The 22494-nt window shown below is 48.7% G+C and overlaps 2 protein-coding genes, 1 long non-coding RNA gene and 1 pseudogene across 3 annotated transcripts; all 4 read right to left on the bottom strand.

Annotated features, from left to right (window-relative positions):
* Positions 1-511: 511 nt before the first annotated feature.
* LOC117438381 (bile salt-activated lipase-like) lies at positions 512-6402 on the bottom strand (annotated as a pseudogene).
* Positions 6403-7698: 1296 nt separating this feature from the next.
* Positions 7699-10279, bottom strand: LOC117438380 (general transcription factor 3C polypeptide 5-like). The gene is made up of 4 exons (XM_034073924.1): positions 10167-10279; positions 8905-9100; positions 8161-8266; positions 7699-7743 (listed from the first exon to the last, which is right to left on the bottom strand). Exons 1-3 carry the CDS (start codon positions 10277-10279, stop codon positions 8192-8194), a joined length of 384 nt encoding a protein of 127 aa, XP_033929815.1. The 3' UTR covers positions 7699-7743; positions 8161-8191.
* A 1275-nt stretch (positions 10280-11554) lies between these two features.
* On the bottom strand, positions 11555-15789 carry LOC117438383 (integrator complex subunit 7-like). The gene is made up of 6 exons (XM_034073925.1): positions 15715-15789; positions 14607-14729; positions 14052-14169; positions 12843-12977; positions 12250-12347; positions 11555-11850 (listed from the first exon to the last, which is right to left on the bottom strand). Exons 3-6 carry the CDS (start codon positions 14116-14118, stop codon positions 11587-11589), a joined length of 564 nt encoding a protein of 187 aa, XP_033929816.1. The 5' UTR covers positions 14119-14169; positions 14607-14729; positions 15715-15789; the 3' UTR covers positions 11555-11586.
* A 2308-nt stretch (positions 15790-18097) lies between these two features.
* Positions 18098-21425, bottom strand: LOC117438382 (uncharacterized). The gene is made up of 3 exons (XR_004550730.1): positions 21109-21425; positions 18994-19108; positions 18098-18159 (listed from the first exon to the last, which is right to left on the bottom strand). It is a non-coding gene; the product is annotated as an uncharacterized lncRNA (long non-coding RNA).
* Positions 21426-22494: the final 1069 nt, after the last annotated feature.

Raw genomic sequence — 22494 nt, 5'->3', positions numbered from 1 at the left:
ATTCACCAAGTGGTTTGCGTTCATATATATTACCAGTGGTAATTATCTAAGAGCTGTTTGTAATTAGCAATGGATGTTGATGGGGACGTGGGATATTGAGAGGGCAGGCTGATAATCCTGTCCAGCCAGCGGTCACACAAGTGATGAGGTAAAGCAAACCCTGTCAAGCGCTTGCTTGGTTCAGATGGACCGTGGCTCTGTGTCAGCAGCTTCCCTGGCACATCGCGTGTAACGGGGTCTGGGGAACACACATTGCCCCCAGGCTGGATGTCACTTGCCTTAACACTGGGGAGAAAATTCTGTCACAGCAAAGACAGGAGCAAACAGATTGCTCAGTTACAAGCAAGTTTTTATGAATGGGATCTCTCTTTAAAAAGTGGGGTTTTTTTTTTTTTTTAGCTCCTGAGTAGTTTCCTCAGTCACCGTGATGTTGCAGCAGCGGCAGTTCTGATAACAGCTGGTTCCAGAAGTCCCCATACTGGGATTTCAGATATGCTTCACGGAGTTTGGTTCATCTTGTTGTTGATTTCCAGGTAGTAACTTCCTCACTGGCATAGGGTGGCCTGGTAATAGGCACCTTTGAATTCCCTTTGCTAGGATCAACTGGGGGAAAAGGAGACATAGAAATTTGTTTATATTAGGGGCAGCTTGTGGATACAGGAAGTTCCGAGTTGCTTGGCAGGGACAACTCTCTGCTCAAGTGGGCTTTAAGTGAGTGCAAAGCACATGTTGGACCCTGGGACAAGAATAGCATTTCTGCCTGCTAGGAGCACCTTGCGACCTGAAGTCTCCTCCCGTGGTCCCCCACTAGCATCATCCCTGGCAGCATGCAAGGGCTTAACTCCTGTCTGAACACCAGGACTTGGAACCAAACTCATCATTAAGTCTGAAGTAGTATCACAAATCTTGAAAATGCTTCTGCTGTCCCCCAGGTGTTCTCTGGGTCAGGAGGACCCAGAACAAACTCCACCACTGCGAAACAGAGCCAGGCTCACTTGGAAGTACAGACAGAGGACAGCTAGCTTTTGGGAATTGCTCCTAAGAAGTTAATAGGCAAAAGGAGCAGGTTAAAGTGCTGCAGCAAAATGTGGAACCAGAATCACTCACCCTGTCCTTGCAAAATGGTCCAGTAAGCAATCATGCCTTTGATACAGTCCTGTTCTTGGGCAGGTATCCCAGAGGTGTGGCAAAGGTTTCCCTAAACACAAACTGCAGGTCATCAGCATGGTCCTGCACCAACCCAGCGTGGGTAGATGGGCATTCGGATGGCTGGGAGAACAAGTAGCTGTATGTCTTGGCACTCCTGGGAAATAAATGGACTTGCTTAAGCAGCTGCAAGTAGGGAGCAGAGAAAGGTGTACAGATTCATAATCATGTGCCAAATACCAGCAGAGTCGAGATTTAGCCTTGGAAGATGCTCACATGCATATAAGAGGTGTTCACAGGAGAAAACATCCTTCTATCTGTTAAGTTTTAGCTTCCATTTCTGATTCTCACCCTAACCCTCATATCAGCCAAATGCCAAGTCTCATGGCATTAGACTTGCTAGGATGAATTGTGAAGTTTTAGGATGCAAAAACATGTTGTAATGGGAATTTTAACAGATTTCTAGCATGACTGCTTGGCAGCATTAGAGAAACTAGTGTTTATATCAAGCTATGGGTGAGCGTGGACTCATACCAAAAAGCCTGCCTCCTACAGTTCAGTCCTGTTAACCATGTTGGAACTCATGTTTTTGGCTCCCAGGTGGGCTTTGGGCTCCTGCCGGGCTGAGCTGCTCACACGGGCATTCTGCAGATGCAGATTCAGTCCACTGTGTGGGAAATCGGAAGATGTAGTCAGTATCAGGTCCACCACTGTCTTCTTCATGCCTTCCTGCTCTGGGTTTTTTTGCCCATGCTTGCGTGTAGACACTGTAGGTCTCATTGCTCACGTCACTACCCTGTCCACAGTAAGTCTTTGACCAATTATAGATCTCGTCCCTGAAAAGACAAGTAGTATCAATTAATTGCAGACCAGCAGCTTCAAGTGGGCAGGCTCGGAAACAGATCCAGCCTCACTGACAGTCAATCCACCTGCAGTTATGAATGGTTTGGTGGAATAAAGCCAGTTATTTCATTCCAGGTCTTAGGTGGAGGCATGTGCTTCAAGCTTTCTTGCTGCACAGCCTGAGGCCAATTGGCCACAGTTCCTTTCATCCCCAAAGAGGAGTCTTATGGGTGGGCACCTAGCATGTCTGGCATGTATCTGCTTTGGACAGAGAGCATCGGGCGCTAAGCCTATCACTGGTGCTGATTCAGGGGGACCTTAAGGTATATGGAAAAGCTTCTCCACTAATTGGTCTTTGCTTTTGGAAGGCTCTGAACTTGGCACCATATGCCCTAGGCACCTACCGGAGTGGCATCCTGTTTTGAAAGCAGTGCATCCTTCACTTACACAGTGATTTTCACAAGTGGGGCGATTGATAGCAGGTAAATCAATGCCAGCAAACATGTGTCCATCCTTGTTATGTAACTCCAGCATATAGTCAATGTCAGCAGCATTTGCAAAGAGGTTCTCTGGCATGTCTGGAGGAGTCTCCATCGATGACAGGAGGAGGGCAAGTGTGTGAAACACAGGAGCTGCAGCACAAGACAAAAAGAGAGGCCCTTTAGGAGCTGAGAAATTCAGATGTGTGAGTCATGACTCCCATGACCCAAAGAACTGTAGAAGGAATAGGCTGAGGTGAATGCAGCTTGAGCAGTGACTTCAGCATGGCAGGATTGTCACCCAGGAGCAGGTGACCACAGGATTACATTTCAGTAGACTTCATGCCTGTAGGTGGGGGGGAGGGGCAAGAGATCTGCCAGCACATACCAGCAGGTAACATCAAAAATTCCTCTCTTCCACGCAGTCATTTTCCAAAAGACCCAGCCAAAGGTAGGAAGGGCAGAATTTTTCCTCCTCATTTCACCTGGCTGTGCTCACTCATTGCCAGGACAGCTGATTCCAGCCGGTGTGGCTGCACTATGCTGTGTGGCCACTCTCTGACCCAAGCAAGCCTAAACACTGGAGCTATTGTGCTAGGCGCATGAGGAGAGCAAGGGAGGACAGTGTTCTTGGGGAAATAGATCTCCACATGCACAAAACCAGAAGCATTCCCTACTTGGTGTAAGAGTCCTACACTCCACCCAGTGACTCAGAAATGCAGGGTTGTGGTCAATTAATTTTTTTACTTGCAAGCTGCATCTGGAATTGCTCTCGCTGCTTTCACAGAAACAAAAGCCCATATCGTTGCTCTGGAGCTATGACATTGCCCTTTAATAATGCCTCTGCCTCTGCTGCCATTGCATGTGAGTGTTTATGCAGCCCAATAGGCACCTGCCTGCAGAAGGTCACTGCAAGATCTGTCCTTATTGTCTTTCTATAGGACACAAGCACTGTTTCAACACTTCTGGCAATCGCTCATGTGCCCACCAAAAGCTAGAGAGACCCGGGTCTCTATGAGTGGAAAAGTCACCATAGCATGGCTGGAGGACTTACATGGACAGTTTGATCAGCTGCATATGGTAGGCCAGCGTCACCGATTTGGGTTTGGAGATGCGCAGGCAGTTGGCTAAGCAGTGGTGTTGTCTGTGGGGCATCCACACTTTGTCCAAGCTGCAGAAGGGGAGAGAGAGGCAACCTGCTAGGACTACCTTCTGAAGCCAGGTTTCATTCCAGCTTACAGAGGCAGAGGAATGGTTGGTTTTAATCTCAAAACAGCATGTTTCCAAAGCTCAGTTTGGCATCATGGCTCCTGCCGAATCCCTGGCTAGTTATGCCATTCTCTGGAGAATCAGTTTTTTTGTTTTTTTTCCCATTCCCACAGGCAAGACTTCCATGTTACCTTCTTAGGCCCCGGTGAGTGGTTCTTCTGAATGGCCCAGCTGCAGAGACCAACACCACCTGGCTGATGGATCTCCTGAACAGGCCCTTGTTCTTGGGCTCAACATCTGTGGTGCAAAATAGAAACAGACAGTTTTATGTGCAAACCTCCCGACCTGGCTGATCCCTTCACAGCTTGTGCACCACACTGGGAATCTCCAAGATACTCATCCTATTTAACGGTCTCAGCAGTTAAAAGTGATACGGTAACAAGAAGAGCAGAGTAGGGCCTTATGGCAAATGCATGCTATTTTACTAGAAGTCCCAAAATCAAGAGACACTCTGTGCAGCACAGTGGGATAGATTAAACTGATAGGGAGGAGAAAGACAGCAAAGAGGCCGAGCATTGCTCACCCCCAGCAGGAGAGGATGTTAATCAGGTGGATGTGTGTATGAAAGCAGCAGAATGCCAAGGGGATCATTTCTCTTGTCTGCAGAGAAAATAGGTGGCTCTGGAGGACTCTGATGAGGACAACACACCTGCAGGGAGACACTGACGCCACCAGCTGATTCCCCAAAGATGGTGATATTTTCTGGGTCACCCCAAAGGCCTTGATATTCCTCTTCACCCAGGCAATAGCCATGTGCTGGTCTTTCAGCCCATAGTTCCCTGAGCAAGAGAGCACCCACCACTGAGTAAGGACAAAGCAAAGCTGATAAGCTGGGGACCCATGACAGAGTCCCCTGAAGAGGAAGCAGCAACCATACCTGGCAAGTTTGCATCTCCAGTGCTCAGGAAGCCCAAGGGTCCCCACACGATAGTTGATGGTCACCACGATCACGTTGCCCCGCACAGCAATCTCCCTCACCATCATAAAGGTAGTTATTGAGGAAGGTTGGCTCCTTGGCTTCCTCCTAGAAGGAAGGCGCCGCCATAGATCCAGATCATCACTGGCATGTTGGTAGAGACTGGGAGATGAGGAAGAAAAGCAGTGTGAGCTGCAACATGTCTTTACAGAATGTGGCCAAAAAAGCCCACATTCTGTAAAGAGGCTGAAACTCCCAAACAGGCTACAGCTGAGAGACATTGGTTGACATGGTTCCCCCTGAAAATCAGTGCTCCTGCAGATGCCCACTATGAGAAAGTAGCTGCTGAGAGATGCTCCAGAGCAATTTGTTCACAAAAGTCAACTAAGAATCTCCTCCCTGGGTCTCTGCCAAACACATACCCTGTCTCTTCCCTGAGGGATCCAGATGTTCAGATAGAGACAGTCCTCACTCCCACGGGACATCAGTTTGTGTAAGTGTCACCTGCATGCAGCGATTTTTGAATTCTTTTGTCTGCAGTGTTCCTGAGAAGAGAGGGGAAGACAGCAGGTCCTAGTTAGAGGCATCAACTCCATCTTTTGGTTGCAAGCTTCCATCCATCCATGCTCTCCAGAGTCTAGGGCAGAGGCAGCAAAACCTCCCCAGCCACTGTGACCAGCCTGTGAAAATGACAAAGTGGGACCCTCTCCCATGTTAACTAGCTCTGAACAGCCAAGAACATGGATGGGGAGATGGAGGTTCCATGCTTCAGTCTTGTCATGTGGTTACTTCAGTTGCTTGGAACGCTTAGACACAGACTTTCGACCCAACATGAGACTAAGAGTTTTTCCTTATCAGTGCTTAGTAGATGGAAGCAAGCAACAGTATCTTTGGCTTGTCAAAACAGATTAAAGAGAGAGAAGCAAAAATACAAACCCCAAACCAAAGGCATTCAAAATCTGGATCTCACCATCCCAGCCAGGATGAGGTTTGGGGTCTTCCAGAGTCTTTGGTGGGGCAGCAAAGGGGATTCCTCTGAAGATGTCAACGTAGTCCCCCAAAGAGTCCCAGTCTTTTATTCTCGCCTTCCACAAAACCTCCTTCGGTGAGCACCACACCCAGCTACATGTGGTACCACGGAGAAAAGAAAAATTCACTGCACAGTTCTCCATGCCTCTGGCTTCCCATGTTGCCAGCACCTGCCCCTTGCCCTGGCCAGTCCCCCAGGCAGACCCACTCACAGCCTGCCTTCCCCAGCTGTCCCCTTGGAACCCTGGGGAAATGACAAGTAGCTGCCACTGGAGACGTGCCCATGCAGATGTCCTACAGGATGCACTTTGGAGCAGACAGGAACCAGCAATTCCCCTGCTCTCCCAAAGAGAACAGCAGAATCTGAGGACCTTCAGCCTGAAGATGTAAACCAGGCCAGATCTGACACAGAACTGTGCAGGAACTTTTGGAAAAATGCTGTTGAGAGCCTTGAATTTTTAGGGCAGGACAATACCCTGCTTTGGCTGTCACAGTCTGCAAGCTCTCTTTCATGGGCTCCAGACCAGGTGTAGAAGGAGTTTACTCATTCAGGTAGGAACAGGCAAATTGTCTTGCAAAGCCATAAAAAGTGCTTTTGTACTTACAGTTGCAGCTTGTGCTACCACAAGGAAGGTGCACAAGGTGAAGCACAGGATCTCCCAGCGAGCCATGGTTAGGACACACCCAAGGAGCCAGTTCCCAAGTGGAGACTCATATATATCTAGCAGTGCACTGTGTGCCAATGCCATGACCCAGTCTTGGCTCTAAATTAACCAGAGGAGCCTCTATGCACTTGTCCTTCAGTAGGCTGAGGCCAAACCATGGATGGGGTAAATTGGCGTCACAGTGTGAGAGCCCTGCAAATGTTGCTTTTGTGGGCTGGAAGCCAAACCTAAGGAAATAGTTCAGTCTAACAGAACTCCAGAGCACATCAAAAAAGCTGAAACTTTGAGAAGCCTCACACAAGCGCGAGACTCTCAAAACATTGAACGTGCAGTAGAGTGTATTATTGGCAACTAATGAGAAACCTTGTACTCCGTAACACACAAGACTCCGAAAATGCCAGCAGATCCTTAATTTCTGTGATAGGGTGGTACCAATCCAGCTGTCAGTGGCAGACTAACAAGTGGCCAGCCTCTGTGGGCCTGAAGCTCTGCTCCAGTGCTTGCTTCCTTCTGTCTTTGCTAACTACTGGAGAAGTCAAAACAGGCTTGAGAAGCACACTGGCTCCTGAGGGACAACATACACTACATATTGTACAAAGGAGTTATTCACTGCTGGAAAGTGTTATTTCCTGCTGGCTTTATTTCCAAGATCACCAGTGGGGTCTGATGCTCAAGTCATAGCCCAGGACTTTCATTCCCCTTAGACAAGCAGAAGGGCAGCACTTGCCTTGGGGACTCCAGTAAGACTACAGTGCTCCTTCCTCATGTACATTCCCTGTTTTCCATGTGGACACCAAGCCAGTTAAAGTGCAGTTCTTACACGTGGAAACATTTGAGTATGCAACTTCTCTCTTCTGGTATATTACCAGCGGGTTTGGATTCTAGGCTCTGTCTTAGGAGTTTGTTGAGCTTTACTTGAGGACTTATTAGCCAGCAGTTATGAAAATACAGGTAATGCTCCCTAACATCAGGAATGCATGACAGCCTTCACCAACCACCACAGTTAGTGCAGAGAGCTCATCGTCCTCTTAGTACAAGTTTTACTTTCCCACACCCTGGGCATGGTTGCTGACCCTTGGCTCTCAGGGTCCAACAGCAGAGACAATGTTAGTCTAGCAGCAGCCAGACTGCTCACCGAGTTCACACATAGTCCAGAATTTCTGTCTCCATTTCGTTTTCACTCCCATCAGAAGCTTGAAGTCCTCTTCCTCCTCTTCATCATCCTCATCCTCTGCAGACTCATATGCCAGCTGCTCTTCACCATCTTCACTGCTTGTTTAACCACAGAAAGCCATTCTTGCAGGCACAGCATATCAGGCTTCTTGACTGTGATGGGCAAATTGTAGTTATAATGTACTGCGTTTTGCTTTCACAGGCATGTCATTAGAGGCATAACCTAGAGGAGAAAAGAGAAAGCCAATAATGAACAGAGGGTAAGCACACTGCAGAATATCCCTAGCTCAGTAACAGAAGTGGTAGGCTGGTGTGCGAAAGGTGGGGTAATCCTTGGGCTACCATGATTTTAGCAAGGTGGGGAGAGGAGAGCTATCACATCTATAAAACCGTTTAGATTGGGAGATGTGATGTGATGGCAATGACTGGATGCTAGCTCTGCCGTGGACTTACTAGATGACCTCAGAAAGTAATTTCCCTCAACTTGCCCTTTGCAACATCAGACCAGGGGGAACACTGTGTCCCAATGTCTGGGACTTACTGTCCTGCATGAGATGCAGAGGACCACCAACACCCAGCTATTGCTCCCTTGATCTGGCTTTTAGCAGTCTCAGGCACAAGGGCAGATGTATGGACTTACCATGTAACAGGCCAAATGCAGTGTAAGAAGTTTAGGCTTGTCTGGGTAGGACACTGATACTGGCTTTCATTGCATTCCAAGACCAGACAGGACAGATTTCAAAGATCTAAAATAATAAAGGAATAACTGTGGAATAGAACACAGCAGTCTTGGTGGCATATAATGAGACTTCTTTTATCAGTCAGACTATGGATTTGGCCATTTTTATCCCCAGATAAACATACAATGTCCATCCAGCAGCCAGTCTACTCTTCAAAGGGCTGGAAAGCTGTGCAGAAAGTACATTGCAAAATTCATTTTCAGAACATGGCCAAGTCTAAGGAATACTATTTGAGAGCCCTGGCCAGCATTTCAAACACGTGCCACTCACTCACATTCCTGATGTAACATTGTTATGCCTATCCATCATTTCAAGTGGAACTGCAGCTGTTCAGGACACCAAATATTCCCGTATCCATGACGGAATGTGCCAGTACAGCCCTCTTCATTTGATAGATTACAGAAAAAACAAACGTGTATTTGGCTTAGGGCACAAAGGACAACTGATACTGAACAGGAGTGGAATCCAAAAGCCTGTATTTGGGTCCTAGCCTAATTACACAGGCCCATATCTCAATAACAAGGTTAAAGAAGCACAATAACAAAACCTTCAAAGAAGCAGCAGTAGTTACAACCACAAGAATGTTCAGTGAGGTCTGCATGCTGCAGTACAGCGCTCAGCCCAGGAGTAAGGCACGTACATACCTTTCTCAGCTCTTCCTCCACCTTTTTATCCACAGGATTTGTGCACACTTTCTTCCAGGTCTGTACAGCAGCATCCAGGGGTTTAGCGGGGACCTCTTTGTCATCGAAGTTCACAAAGATAGCGTTGTGTGGGCGACGGGCCCTGCTGAGGCCAATCAGGTTCTCACCAGACACCTGGGGATTGTTGTAGCCTTCCCTAAGAAACAGGGAAGGGATCAGGTCTGCTTTTTGCCTGTGGCACACACAGACCTGGGGCCTTCACAGGAAACATGCAAAAATGGAACCTTGTGCTCAAGATTTTGGAAGAGAAGGGACTCGGCTGAGTGAGCAATGGGTCAGTTTGTCTTTCACCCCACCTCCCCACCACATACTCCTACCATAAAGGAATCTTGTGACACCACTGAGGAAAGTTTAAATTAAAAAAAAAAAGAAAAACCTGCAAACAACATGAAAACTACATACAGCTGCACAATGACAGAGGTCTCTGCACTACCTGGCAGAAAACTCTCGGGGAGTTACCCCACTGCTCTGTATGAAATGCACTGGCAGCACAAAAGGCTTCACACCTCTGCATTTGCTCCTCTGCAGCTACTGCAGCTTGGTAGGTACATAGACCAGGCAAAATGGAAACGCAGTTAAGAAAGATGTTTTTTTTAAAGTGCCAATGAAGGACCACTGTGAGAAACCAAAATATGTTTCTTGTGGGAGAGCTCACAGATTGTTCTTCTGGGAAAACCAACTGGTGACTAAGAGGGAACAAGCCCAGTGAGCACAGTCACAGGAACACATGGCACTGACTCCTGCATGCTCCCCCTCAGCTCCAGCCCGCGGGAAGCAGGCAGGAAGCTGGGCTCACTGCATGCTGTCCTTCCAGGAGCATGCTGGGGGAGGCCTTCTTCATCTTCACCAGATCACCAGTTCCCCTCACCTGGCAAGGCCTCAAGTGGACTTTTTGCTGGGGTTTTCTGCTGTCCAGGCAGTTTCTGAAGAGTGCCTGCTTCTGCTGTGCCAAATCAAGAGGGGTAAACCAGATTGAGGCATCAGCTTCAACAGGAGAAATACATGAATTATGTATTTAGTTCTGCTCTGATGCTTCGAGAGCAGAGATCCCATAGTAACAGTAAAGTCCAGAATGGATTGGAGGCATCTTCAAGTGGCTATACCTCAAGTAGAAGTATATATCAAATCAGCAAGTCATTTCACTACCTGTCAGTTCCAGAACCAACACAGCTATATGCTACATTGTGAGAAAAGGCACTAACCGGTGTTGTATATCTGGCCGATAAAAATAGTCAATGGGAGTGTCTGTTAAGGGATAAGGGCTGCGGATGCTACAACTGTTTGCAGCGCTCTCCCCCGGGGGTTGTGGCCGCATGAGGCGATTGGTTCGATGCCCTCACCCATCATGGCGGGCCGCGTTGCCGTGGTAACGGCCGCACTGCGTACTGCGCCGACACCATTTTTCGTTCCTAGATGGCTTGAAAAATGGCTTGAAGCTGCTGACAAATGGGAAAAAATGGGTTAGAAAAATAAAAGTGGCTTAACCAGAGTGAGAAAAGGGCCAAAAAAAGATGGAAATTTTAAAAAATGGCTTTAAAAGGGTTAGAAGTGACCAAACACGGGTTAGAAATGGCAGAAAGGATTTAGAAATAGCAAATAAAACAGTTTAGAAGAGGGCATAAACGAGTTAGAAACAGCCATGTTACGGCTTCTTCTTGGAATCAGGGGCTAAGTAGACACCTCTGTCCCTGCAAGTGCTGCCCGGGGCTGCCAGGAAAGCCGATCTGTGGAATAGGCTGTGTGTGTTCTGGTCTGTGAGCCCCCCATCAGCTACAGTACAGGTGAAGTCTTGTCACTGGAAAATGTTGAGCAGATAATACCCTTTAGTGAGCTAGAAAGCGGCACTAACGCTGCCTACCTGGCAGGTTAGGAAAGGCAGATACATTTGGGGTTATGCACACCAAAGCTCTATGTCCTGCTGTGGTTCGAGTGTCATTGCTCTTAGAGGTAAATGGAAAAGCAGCCTCAGGCCTCCTGCTGGGCTCAGGGATCCATCAGCTGCACCAGAGCAGCTTTGCCTGCAGGATGTGATACTTGCTATGCTGGTAAGTGACCAGTTCAAATAGGTTGAAATCAAGGTGCATTTGCCCAGAGCTGGGTGTTACTCGCATTGGTACTGGTACTTGTGGCAGCAAACATTTACCGTGACCTTGAACAGAGCTCAGTATTGCAAATAATAAGCCAGTTTCCCCTCCCTGGCTGCATTAAAACAGGCTCCTCCAGATGAATTTAACCTCACGTCAGTGAAGCACTTTAGCTCAAGGTGCCAAAGACGAGCTTCGGCATGGGCACAATGCCACCAGACACACCAAAGAACGTGAGGATGGGAAGCCCTTCCCTGAGAAAGAAGGGTAACTGTGGCCTTGGGCTTCTAAAGAGACCCTCAGCAGCTGTAGGGAAACGCCTGCATTCCCTGGGGTTCTAATCATAGGAGCACAGAATGGTTTTGGTTGGAAGGAACCTTTAAAGGTTCCGGCCCTGCAAGGGTTCACACAGCGTGGAGACGAGGCCTCAGTGCCATGGGGCAGTGGTGGCCTTGGCAGGGCTGGGGAATGGCTGGACTGGATGAGCTTGAAGGGCTTTTCCAACCTGGTTGATTCTATGACTCTATGAATCTAAGACCTATTTACCAGAAGGAAGTCTTACCAAGAGTTCCTGTTTTTTATCTGTGGCAGATAGTCCAATTAATTTATAGAGGTCCATAAGGTCTCCTAGCATCCCATCTGCTAGGACAGGCAGCTGCATGGCAATAGCTGCTAAACAATGGCACATGAGAATCCTGGCAGCATCCTGGGCGCTGTGTAGCTGGGTCAGCAGGGATTCAACTACTGACTGGCTCAGGTGAGGACGGCACTTGACCAGCTTCACCATGCAAGTTAACGTGATCTGCAACTCACACAACCAACAGGTACAATAAACATAACGTCTACTTAAAGTTAAAGTTTAACTTTAAAGTTAAGTTACACTTATCTGCAAGTATGGTTGCAGAAATAAAGAAGACAAATTCAAGAAATTCTAATCTTTCTCACACCACCAGGCTTTATAGAAAAATAACTGGGTAAAATTAACAGAAGCAGCTTATGAAGTGGGTAAATTAAAATAATAGAGAAGTGGTGTAATCCTGTACATTGCATTCCCACCTCCAAAGAGCAAGCTGTGTCCTTTGTCCTCCAGAGACACCTCCATGCCACGTTCAACTTCATGTTTTATTATAGCTGTTCCTCTGAGAGGAGTATTACTGTAAAAACTTAAAGCTGTCCTAAGGGAAGACAATAGTAATGTCACCTTTAAGGTTGCTTGAGCTCCTGGACTGTCATCTTGACTACAAAGAACAAGTAGAGCTTCTAAGCCAAAACCTGCATCTTGCTCCAAAGGCAGAAGATCTAAGAAAAGGAAAAAAGAGTAAGTTAGTTCTCAGTTACATTTTCTGACCACAGGTGCTATAACGTTTGGACTGGTGTTGCATTCATGACCAGTATCTTCCCAATACCTCTGCCTCACTTTATTTTGATTAGAAGCAATTCTGCTGTTCCATGTCTCAGGTAACTTATCCTGCAGTCACACCAACTGTGGCATTTGTAGAGCATTAAGTCTCTGGACCAAGGCTTCTAAATGCCCTGTTATTCTTTTGCAACAGGCTTTGTGCAAAGAGTTTTCAAAGGCTGACAAACAATTCTAAATCAAAGATGGAATCTTTCTAACCATTCATAAAATCATACAGAGTGTTCTCTGCTAGATTATAGGCCCCATTCTCCCAAACCAGCATGAAGAATCAGGCAGATTTACAGACAGGTTCTCAGACATGACCAGTTAGCACATGTTAAGTGCATAAGCCTAACTGCAAACAGACACATTTCACTGTCCTTGCTCTCATTTACCTTTTTCCTGACAAGAGGCTGATATATTAGTCAGAATTCTCACACCATGAGCTGCAATGCCACGGTTATTATGGTAACAGCACTCCTGTGCCAGTTTTACTAAATCAAATGACCTTGTAGTTGTAGTTGCTGTTCCTAAGCAAAGACAAGGCAAGCAGGACATAAGTCAGCACAGTCTGCAAGTACACCACAGATCTCTTCAAGCACATTTCTACAGAAAGTCTATATTGATTTAGGATTATTTCTTATGTTTAAAGGACAGGATGAAAACATCTCTTTCTGCACACACACAGAGGCTCTCCCTCCATTCCTGAAGACTATACAAGTTAGAGGTAAGAAAGAATATTTGGGTCTAAAGGCTGATGTTTCAGGGACTCGGAGAAGTATTACCTTAAGAATTATTATATCTCATTAAAAAAGCTGGTAAACATATTAAGACATGCCAGAATGACTGAAGAGGAATGTACTATTTTTCTCTGCTTCTGCAGCCCATGTAGTTGGGCTTGTAATAACTCATTAGGGCAGTCTGGCTTTTAAGAAGAAAAGAAAACCATGTGATCAACATTTAAGAACAAGATAGCCTGAATCACTTTTAAATGTCTACTCTCTTTCTTCAAATACAGTCACAAGGCAGAAAGGTTCACCTGGTACTGAAGCAGGTCATTCCCACAAATGTGGCAAAGCTTCACTGAGCCAGGATAATATGCCAGCCCACACTCACACCATTAAGTCTTCATGCTACTCAAAAACTATGCAAATCCATGGTTTCAAAGCAGAATGCCGGACAGCCACTTGGAGGCATTACATTTCTTCATTCAATGAAGAAAAGTTGAAGAATCATAGAATCAACCAGGTTGGAAAAGGACCTTTAAGATAACCAAGTCCAACCATTACCCCAGGATCGCCAAGACCACCACTAAACCATACCACTGAGGGCATATAAGACCCAAAGGTAAGAAAATCTTTCATAAGGCACATTAATCACAAAATCAAGAAGAAAATCTTAGACCATGACTATTTGTGGGTATGCAAGTATCCCATTTTAAGTTTACATATGATGAACACATTCTGTCTCTCCCTTAGTATGCTGAAGTTCAAAACCATTTTAAGAACACACTACAAAATGTTCAGATGAAACTGATTATCAGTAGACAGACAGGTCAAAGCATCCAAAATGCCAAAGATAATAAGCTGATCTTGTTTTCTTACCTGGAGCAGTGCTGAAGTACTGTTTAATGGCAATGGTCCCCGATAACACGGAAAGAACAGACAGCATGCCCAGCTTCAAGCTGTCGTAAGGAGTGTGAAGAGCAGATTCACAGAGTGCCTAAAGAGTAGCAGGAGAAAAGATCCAGAGGGAAGGAAGTCCCATGAGCCATCTGTATTCAAAAGTTTGGTTGCACTTGGCTATGAAAAGTTTTGAGAGTCAAAATAGACTCTACTGAAATTAAAATCAGGAGTCATGTCCTGAAGCATCTGTTTCAATAGCAGACCTAGGACATACATAGCTTGCAGAAAAAGGACAGCGGGTTTCAGATGCTAGGAAACACCAATTCTAAGTCATTTCTTACTTAAAAATCAGTTGCAAAAAAGTTATCAGTTCTCACTGATCAAATATTGGTAAAGATGATAAGACAGTTCTCCAGTCTTAGAGACATGCATGATTACAAAGTTTGTTTACCTCCAAAATTGTTCTTCTGGAAAGAATCCTGCAACTAATTGCAAATTTCCCTAACAAATTATAGCCTAAAAGAATGCATCAACCTGAATGTTTTCTCTGCTCCACGTATGTGGTGTCTTGTTGGCCAGCAACTTTAAATCTTGGATTGCAAGTCTCTTCACAGCTTTCCTGGGGTCATTCTTCAAGTACTGCAACAAAAGCTGGATCTGCAACAAAGTAAATTCACTGTTTGAGAGAGATGCTACTAGAGGGAAGGTCTTTTTAAAGGTACGTGTGATGGAATTTTGAGCATACACAGCCAAAACTAACTCACCATATCTGCCCGATGGCTCACCACATGGAAAAAGCCACTGCTTAGGCTGCAATGCCACAGCAAGCTAAGACAGTCTGACAGCTGATTTCTACCATGCTGCTCTGCTTGTTCAAACATCCTTCTCTATCTTCTCTCACCCTGCACACCTGAGAAGCCTCGAAAGCTGTTTTGACACTCTCAGAGCTACCATAAAGTATCTCCAAGAAGTTCAGTAAAACCCTTATACTGTTGTGATTATACTACTAGCAACTACTGAAGCTTATCTGGGTGGCTGCATGATCTGCAGTTAACAGACATCAACACAGACACCCTTCTATGTGGTTGCCAAACCCTAACCCTAACCCAAACACCCCAAACCCCTACCCACCCCCTCTGAAGCCTTGATCTCTTATTAAATGACACTTAACTGCATGTCCCTTGTGGTGTTCTTTTCCTGAAACTTCACAGAGATGGAAAGATGGAATAGCCAGCACATGAAAAAGCACGAAGATGCTGGCCATGCTTTTGCTTTCCATCCCCACATTGGCTTATCACTTTTAAGCAGCAGTGGCTGTTCTGTTACAGAAATACAGCCTAAATCACCAATCTTACCTCATAGAGGTAATAAATCGCCACTCTTTACTCATTAAAAAAAACCCGAAAGCCTAGGGAGTGTTCTAATGTTGTTTCAGTTGGCTTAGATTCCATACTATTGAAAGCATCCTCTGAAATATAGAAATCAGCCACATCAAAAAAGAAGTTTCAGACAGATCAATGTTACTAGTTTAACAGTAACAGACATCAGCCTTTCATAGCTGTGCAAGATGGAAAGAAAGCAATGACTTTCGCGACTACAAGGACTAGCTAGTCTCAAACGTCACTGTGCTCAGACTCGCTACCTGCGGCACCGAAAAAGGGAGCGTGTGCTGCCACCGTGCGTCCGAACGGCGGTACTGCAGGTGGTGGAGGTGGGGGGGGCGGAGCGGCACCGGAAGCCGCTCGCTGCTGCCGTCATGTGTCGGTGCAGACGGGAGGGGGGGCCGCTCTGTCGAAAATTCAGCATTGAAATGGGGGGCGACGGGGAGAAAGCGGCTGGGGGCCGCTGTCCGGTACTACCGTGTGTCCTTCGGGCGGCAATCAGCGGCAAACCGGGTCGGGAAAGCGGAGGTGCGGCGCCGAGAGAGGACTGGTGCTGCCATCATGTGGCCAAAGTTCGGTACTGCACACGGTGAAGAAAGGCGGCTGCGCGGGTGGCGCCTCAGCCAATCAGAGGAGTGGGGGGGCGATGACCGAAAGGGGCGTGGCTACGAGCGGGTGACGTACGCCGCAGCCAATCAGAAGAGTGGGGGGGCGCTGTCGGAGAGGGGCGTGGCTACGAGCGGGTCACGTGAACAGCAGCAAATCAGAAGAGTGGGGGGTGCCGCCGGCGCCGGGCGGGACTAAGCGTGATTGACAACCGCCGCAGCCAATCAGAGGAGTGGGGGGGGCGCTGCAGGCGCCGGGCGGGACTAAGCGTGATTGACAACCGCCGCAGCCAATCAGAGGAGTGGGGGGGTGCCGCCGGGGCCGGGCGGGACTAGGCGTGATTGACAACGGCCGCAGCCAATCAGAGGATCGGGGGGGCAGTGTACAAGCAGAACGGAAGCGGGGCGGGACTAAGAGTGACTGACAGGCGTCTCAGCCAGTCGGGGTGCGGGTTGTGCCGCCGAACCGGGCCCGGACCGTACCGTACCGAGCCGAGGCGAATCATGGGGGTAACGGGACTCGGCGGAGGCAAACCGTGGGGGCAATGGCAGCTGTCGGCTCCCCTGGGACCCCATGGAAGCCACTCCGGTCACTCCGGGCGGCTACGTCCCCCTCAGGCGGCTTCGGCTCCGCTCGGTTCCCTTCGGGCGACTCCGTCCCCCTCAGGCGGCTTCGGCTCCGCTCGGTTATCTTCGGGCGGTTCCGCCGCTTCGGGAGGGTTCGGCTTCGCCTCAGCCAATCAGAGGAGTGGGAGGGGCGGAGCCGGAGAGGGGCGTGGCTACGAGCGAGTCACGTGCGCATCAGCCAATCAGAGGCGTGGGGGGGCGGAGCCGGAGAGGGGCGTGGCTACGAGCGGGTGACGTGCTCATCAGCCAATCAGAGGAGGTGGGGGCGGAGCCGGAGAGGGGCGTGGCTAGGAGCGGGTCACGTGCGCATCAGCCAATCAGAGGAGTGGGGGGCGGAGCCGGAGGGGGGCGTGGCTAGGAGCGGGTCACGTGCGCCGCAGCCAATCAGAAGAGCGGGGGGCGGTGCCGGCGGCGGGCGGGACTAAGCGTGATTGACAACCGCCGCAGCCAATCAGAGGAGAGGGGGGTGCCGTCGGCGCCGGGCGGGACTAAGCGTGATTGACAACCGCCGCAGCCAATCAGAGGCGTGGGGGGGGCGCCGTCGGCGCCGGGCGGGACTAAGCGTGATTGACAACCGCCGCAGCCAATCAGAGGAGTGGGGGGGTGCCGCCGGCGCCGGGCGGGACTAGGCGTGACTGACAAGCGCCGCAGCCAATCAGAGGAGTGGGGGGGCCAGTGTAGAAGCCGAACGGAAGCGGGGCGGGACTAAGAGTGACTGACAGGCGTCTCAGCCAGTCGGGGTGCGGGTTGTGCCGCCGAACCGGGCCCGGACCGTACCGTACCGAGCCGAGGCGAATCATGGGGGTAACGGGACTCGGCGGAGGCAACCGGGGTGGCAATGGCAGCTGTCGGCTCCCCTGGGACCCCATGGAAGCCACTCCGGTCCCTCCGGGCGGCTCCGTCCCCCTCAGGCGGCTTCGGCTCCGCTCGGTTCCCTTCGGGCGGCTCCGGCCTCTTGGCGTGCAGTTCGTAGTTTTGGCCACAGAGGGCAGCACCGTCCTTTGCTCTGAGCCACCCCTTTGCTTCCCCTCCCGCATCTCCGGCACCTGCAGTACCGAGCTTTGGACACAGGATGGCAGCAGCGAGCAGTTGCCCCGAGCTACGCCGTGCCCCCCCCACCTCCAGCACCTGCAGTACCGACGCTTGGACACGAGGTGGCAGCACACCGCTGCAGAAGCAACGGCCTGAGAGCAACGGCGGCTCCCCTCCCCGTTGACAGCCTCCGGGGACCCCAGCTGCTGAGTGGGGACAGTTTGCAATATTGGGGCTGGGGCAAAGTTGCTTAAGGAACTTCTATTCGAGATTCTTTCAGACTTTTATTGCTTTGTGTTTGCTTTGTGGGGATTTATAATCACATTCTTCTCTTTTGCTTTTTATTTTCTTTACACATTTTATTTCCTTTTTCATTCATGTTTTTTCCAGCTGTCCTTGTCTTTTAGTCTCTTTCAGTAACTTTTTTTAGGCGTCCCATACCTAAAATGAGATAAGAAATGGGCAAACATGGGTTAGAAAATGAAAAAAATGGTTCAAAACAGCTTACAAATGGTCCAAAGTGGAACACAAGTGGCCCAAAATGGATTAAAACAATCAAGAAATGGGTAAAAATGGGTTAGAAGTGGGCAAAAATGGCCTACAGTGCGGAAGATGTGGATAAATATGGGACAGAAACAGCCACAGACAGGTCAGAAATAGCCCCCAAAAAAGCTTTAAAGGGGTTAGAAATGGGAAAGATGGGTTAGAAATTGCCAAAAACGGCTTAAAACTGGTAAGAAATGGGCAAAACTGGGATAGAAATGGCCATGAATTGTTTTGAAATAGACTAAAATGGCTTAAAATAGGGTAGAAATGGGGAAAAATGGCTTAAACCAGGCTCAGAAATGGGCAAAAATGTGTTTGAAGTGGCAAAAAAATGGTTAGAAGAAAAAATAGTTTAGAAATGGACAAAATGGCTTAAACCAGGTTAGAATTGGACATATAAGGGTTGCAAATGGCTAAAAATGGGTTTAAATCTAGTTAGAAGTGGCCACAATTGTGTTAGAAATCGTCAAAAAAGGCTTAAAGCTGCTGACAAATGGGAAAAAATGGGTTAGAGAAATAAAAAAGTGGCTTAAACAGAGTGAGAAAAGGGCCAAAAAAAGAGGGAAATTTTAAGAAATGGCTTTAAAAGGGTTAGAAGTGACCAAACACGGGTTAGAAATGGCAGAAAGAATTTAGAAATAGCAAATAAAACAGTTTAGAAGTGGGCATAAATGAGTTAGAAACAGCCATGTTACGGCATCTTCTTGGAATCAGGGGCTAAGTACACACCTCTGTCCCTGCAAGTGCTGCCCGGGGCTGCCAGGAAAGCCGATCTGTGCAATAGGCTGTGTGTGTTCTGGTCTGTGAGCCCACCATCAGCTACGGTACAGGTGAAGTCTTGTCACTGGAAAATGTTGAGCAGATAATACCCTTTAGTGAGCTAGAAAGCGGCACTAACGCTGCCTACCTGGCAGGTTAGGAAAGGCAGATACATTTGGGGTTATGCACACGAAAGCTCTACGTCCTGCCATGGTTCCAATGTCATTGCTCTTAGAGGTAAATGGAAAAGCAGCCTCAGGCCTCCTGCTGGGCTTAGGGATCCATCAGCTGCACCTGAGCAGCTTTGCCTGCAGGATGTGATACTTGCTATGCTGGTAAGTGACCAGTTCAAATAGGCTGAAATCAAGGTGCATTTGCCCAGAGCTGGGTGTTACTCGCACTGGTACTGGTACTTGTGGCAGCAAACATTTACCGTGACCCACCTGCTGAACAGAGGTCAGTACTGCAAATAATAAGCCAGTTTCCCCTCCCTGGCTGCATTAAAACAGGCTCCTGCAGATGAATTTAACCTCATGTCAGTGAAGCACTTTAGCTCAAGGTGCCAAAGACAAGCTTCGGCATGGGCACAATGCCACCAGACACACCAAAGAGCGTGAGGACGGGAAGCCCTTCCCTAAGAAAGAAGGGTAACTGTGGCCTTGGGCTTCTAAAGAGACCCTCAGCAGCTGTAGGGAATGCCTGCATTCCCTGGGGTTCTAATCATATGAGCACAGGATGGTTTTGGTTGGAAGGAACCTTTAAAGGTCATCTGGTCTAACCTCCCCTGCCATGAGCAGGGACATCTTCAACTCCATCAGGGTGCTCAGAACCACATCCAGCCTGGCCTTGAATGTCCCCAGGGATGGGGCATCCACCACCTCTCTGGCCAACCTCTGCCAGTGCTTTACCACCCTCATTACAGAAAAATACTGGGGCTGACCTGTTCCTGGTTCTCCCTCCCTCCCTCCAGGCCTTGCCTTCTCCTCAGCAGTGCAGGTCCTAATTCAACAAAGACAACACCAAGGGCTGCAAACTCTGCTGGCAGTACCCAAATGTCAAGAGGAAACCGGGGACCTGCATTGTCACAACATCCAACAGGATGATTAGAAAAACACTGGTAATTCCCCATAGCCATAGAGCTGCTGCAAAACAGCCTGCAAGCAAAGCAATTGCTGTTTAAGCAAAAAGCAGCGCAATGGTCTCCGAGCAGGAAAGCAAACCAAGCTGAGATTTCCTGGGACAATGTTTTCAATTACGTGAATGTAATTGACTGGAAGGGAAAAAACTTCTTGAATTAAGCACGTAAACAAGGTGAACAAAATAATTTCTTCCTTGTTCAAGCAGAGGATGTGGTTTTGCTCTCATTTACTGGCCCCAGGTAGGAGAATCTACATCTGTCCAGCTGTTAAAGTGTCACTCTGCATTATGCCAATGTAAGAGGAAACAAAGTCCTGCATCCACATCTTCAGCCCCAGCTCAAGAGGGACGTGGAGCTGCTCAAGCGAGCCAGAGGAAACCATGGAGCTGCTGCGAGGGCTGGAGCAGCTATGCTCTGGAGCCAGGCTGAGAGAGCTGGGCTGGGGCAGCCTGGACAAGAGAAGGCTCCTGAAGGGGAGACCTGAGAGCAGCTCCAGTGCCTAAAGGGGCTGCAGGAAACCTGGAGAGGGGCTTGGGACAAGGGCCTGTAGGGACAGGCCAAGGGGAATGGCTTGAACCTGCCCGAGGGGAAACTGAGCTGAGCTCTTAGGCAGAAGCTGTTCCCCGTGAGGGTGCTGAGGCGCTGGCACAGGGTGCCCAGAGAAGCTGTGGCTGCCCCATCCCTGGCAGTGTTCAAGTCCAGGTTGGACACAGGGGCTTGGAGCAACCTGCTCTAGTGTGAGGTGTCCCTGCCTGCCTGTGGCAGGGGTTGGAGCTGGATGAGCTTTAAGGTCCCTTCCAACATGAACCATTCCATGATTCTGTAAAATGTAGAAATGGGGAGGATAACTACAGGCAAATTACAGACCAATCGATGAAAGCAGAGAGTAAATGGATTTCCTCTCTCGGCAAGGTCAGAGAAGCATGTGCTACGATTACCAGACATACCTCCGCTCTCTTCTCCTGCTTCCCAGTTGCAGAAACCTCTCTTTCCTTTTTGGTCTTGCAGATGAAAGAAAGAGGCTAAAAAAGTCTTCTGGAGCTCTTGAAAGGGTCTGTTCTGGCACACACAGTGTGCACATGGCTGCACGCTGCTCTGAAACAGAAGGGTTCTTGTATTTATCTAAGAACAAGAACTGGGTTTTTCTCAAAGCTCAAGAAACCACTGATGTGGGTCCACAGCATCAACGCTGATGAGGCTGATAGGCGGGTGTGCAGCCTAAAAAGAACGCATGATCAGGGTGCAGGTCACGTGTAAAACTCGCTCAAAAACAGACACTCATATAGGGCATCGTGCAAGCAGGGTATTGCTGCAGCAGCCGTCCCTTGAAGAAATGGCTGGTTTTACAAACCTGTCTATCCTTACATCATCTTTATGTTCCTCCTCCTCGTACATATGAACATAAATTGTTAACAAGTTAAGCATAGATGCATAGATGGCATAGATGGCCACTAAAAACAAGAAAAAAAACCCATGTACTACTATGCCAAACCTAATACATCGGTGCTGCTCACAACAAACCATACACTGGGAGCTTCCTGCCAGCCTGTACCACTTCAGAGCTTGCAGCTTTTACCATGATATTATGATATTAACTTGAATTTTTGCACTGACTGCTAAGAAAGCAAAAAAGGAAGCATTTTTAGCAAGGGATAATAAAGCTATTTCATAGTATCATATCTATAAATAAAGATGCATTCATTACCATCGTACATCACAGTCCTCTATGATAGGCAGGAAAGTGCCAAGTCCCCAGCTCCCCATGCCTCCCTGGGCACAGGCCCTCACTGCAGGGGCACCTCTCCAGCTCACAGGGCAATTCTGCTTTCGGAGGCAGCCTCCCGGAAGGATGCAGCCATTTCATCCTGTTTCAGGGCAGCACCACTCCAGGTGCTATCATTGCAACCGGCCACAAACTTCCCCTTTCTTGGGGGAAGAGAGGGAAACCGATGCGTTTGACTCCTGGAAAAGCTTTGGGGTGTGATGAGAAACATCCTGCACACAGAACAAAACAATCGAGCACCTTGGGGAAGCCCTGGCAAACTGTTTTCTGCGGCTCTCCATGGGTCGCAGCACCCCCAGTGTCTCTCCCCCCCCCCCCCCCCCCGTTTGTCCGTACCCCAAAGACCACGGTGGTGGCGCCGTGCAGGAGGTGGATGCCGAGTCCGTGCAGCAGCGGCGGCAGCAGCTGTTGCCGTGGAGACCGTGACCCGGAGCGGCCGCGGGGAACACGAGTGCCTCCGGCAGGAGGGATGGGAAGGGGGACACGGTCCCCCGCTGCAGGCCGGGACAGCAGCGCCGCCCCCCCGCGACTGCCCCCCTCCGGCTGCCGG

Source organism: Melopsittacus undulatus, unplaced genomic scaffold, assembly GCF_012275295.1.
Source record: "Melopsittacus undulatus isolate bMelUnd1 unplaced genomic scaffold, bMelUnd1.mat.Z mat_scaffold_194_arrow_ctg1, whole genome shotgun sequence".
Taxonomy (NCBI): Eukaryota; Metazoa; Chordata; class Aves; order Psittaciformes; family Psittaculidae; genus Melopsittacus; species Melopsittacus undulatus.
Note: the sequence above shows the minus strand (reverse complement) of the source record. Positions and strands in the feature narration are given on the sequence as shown.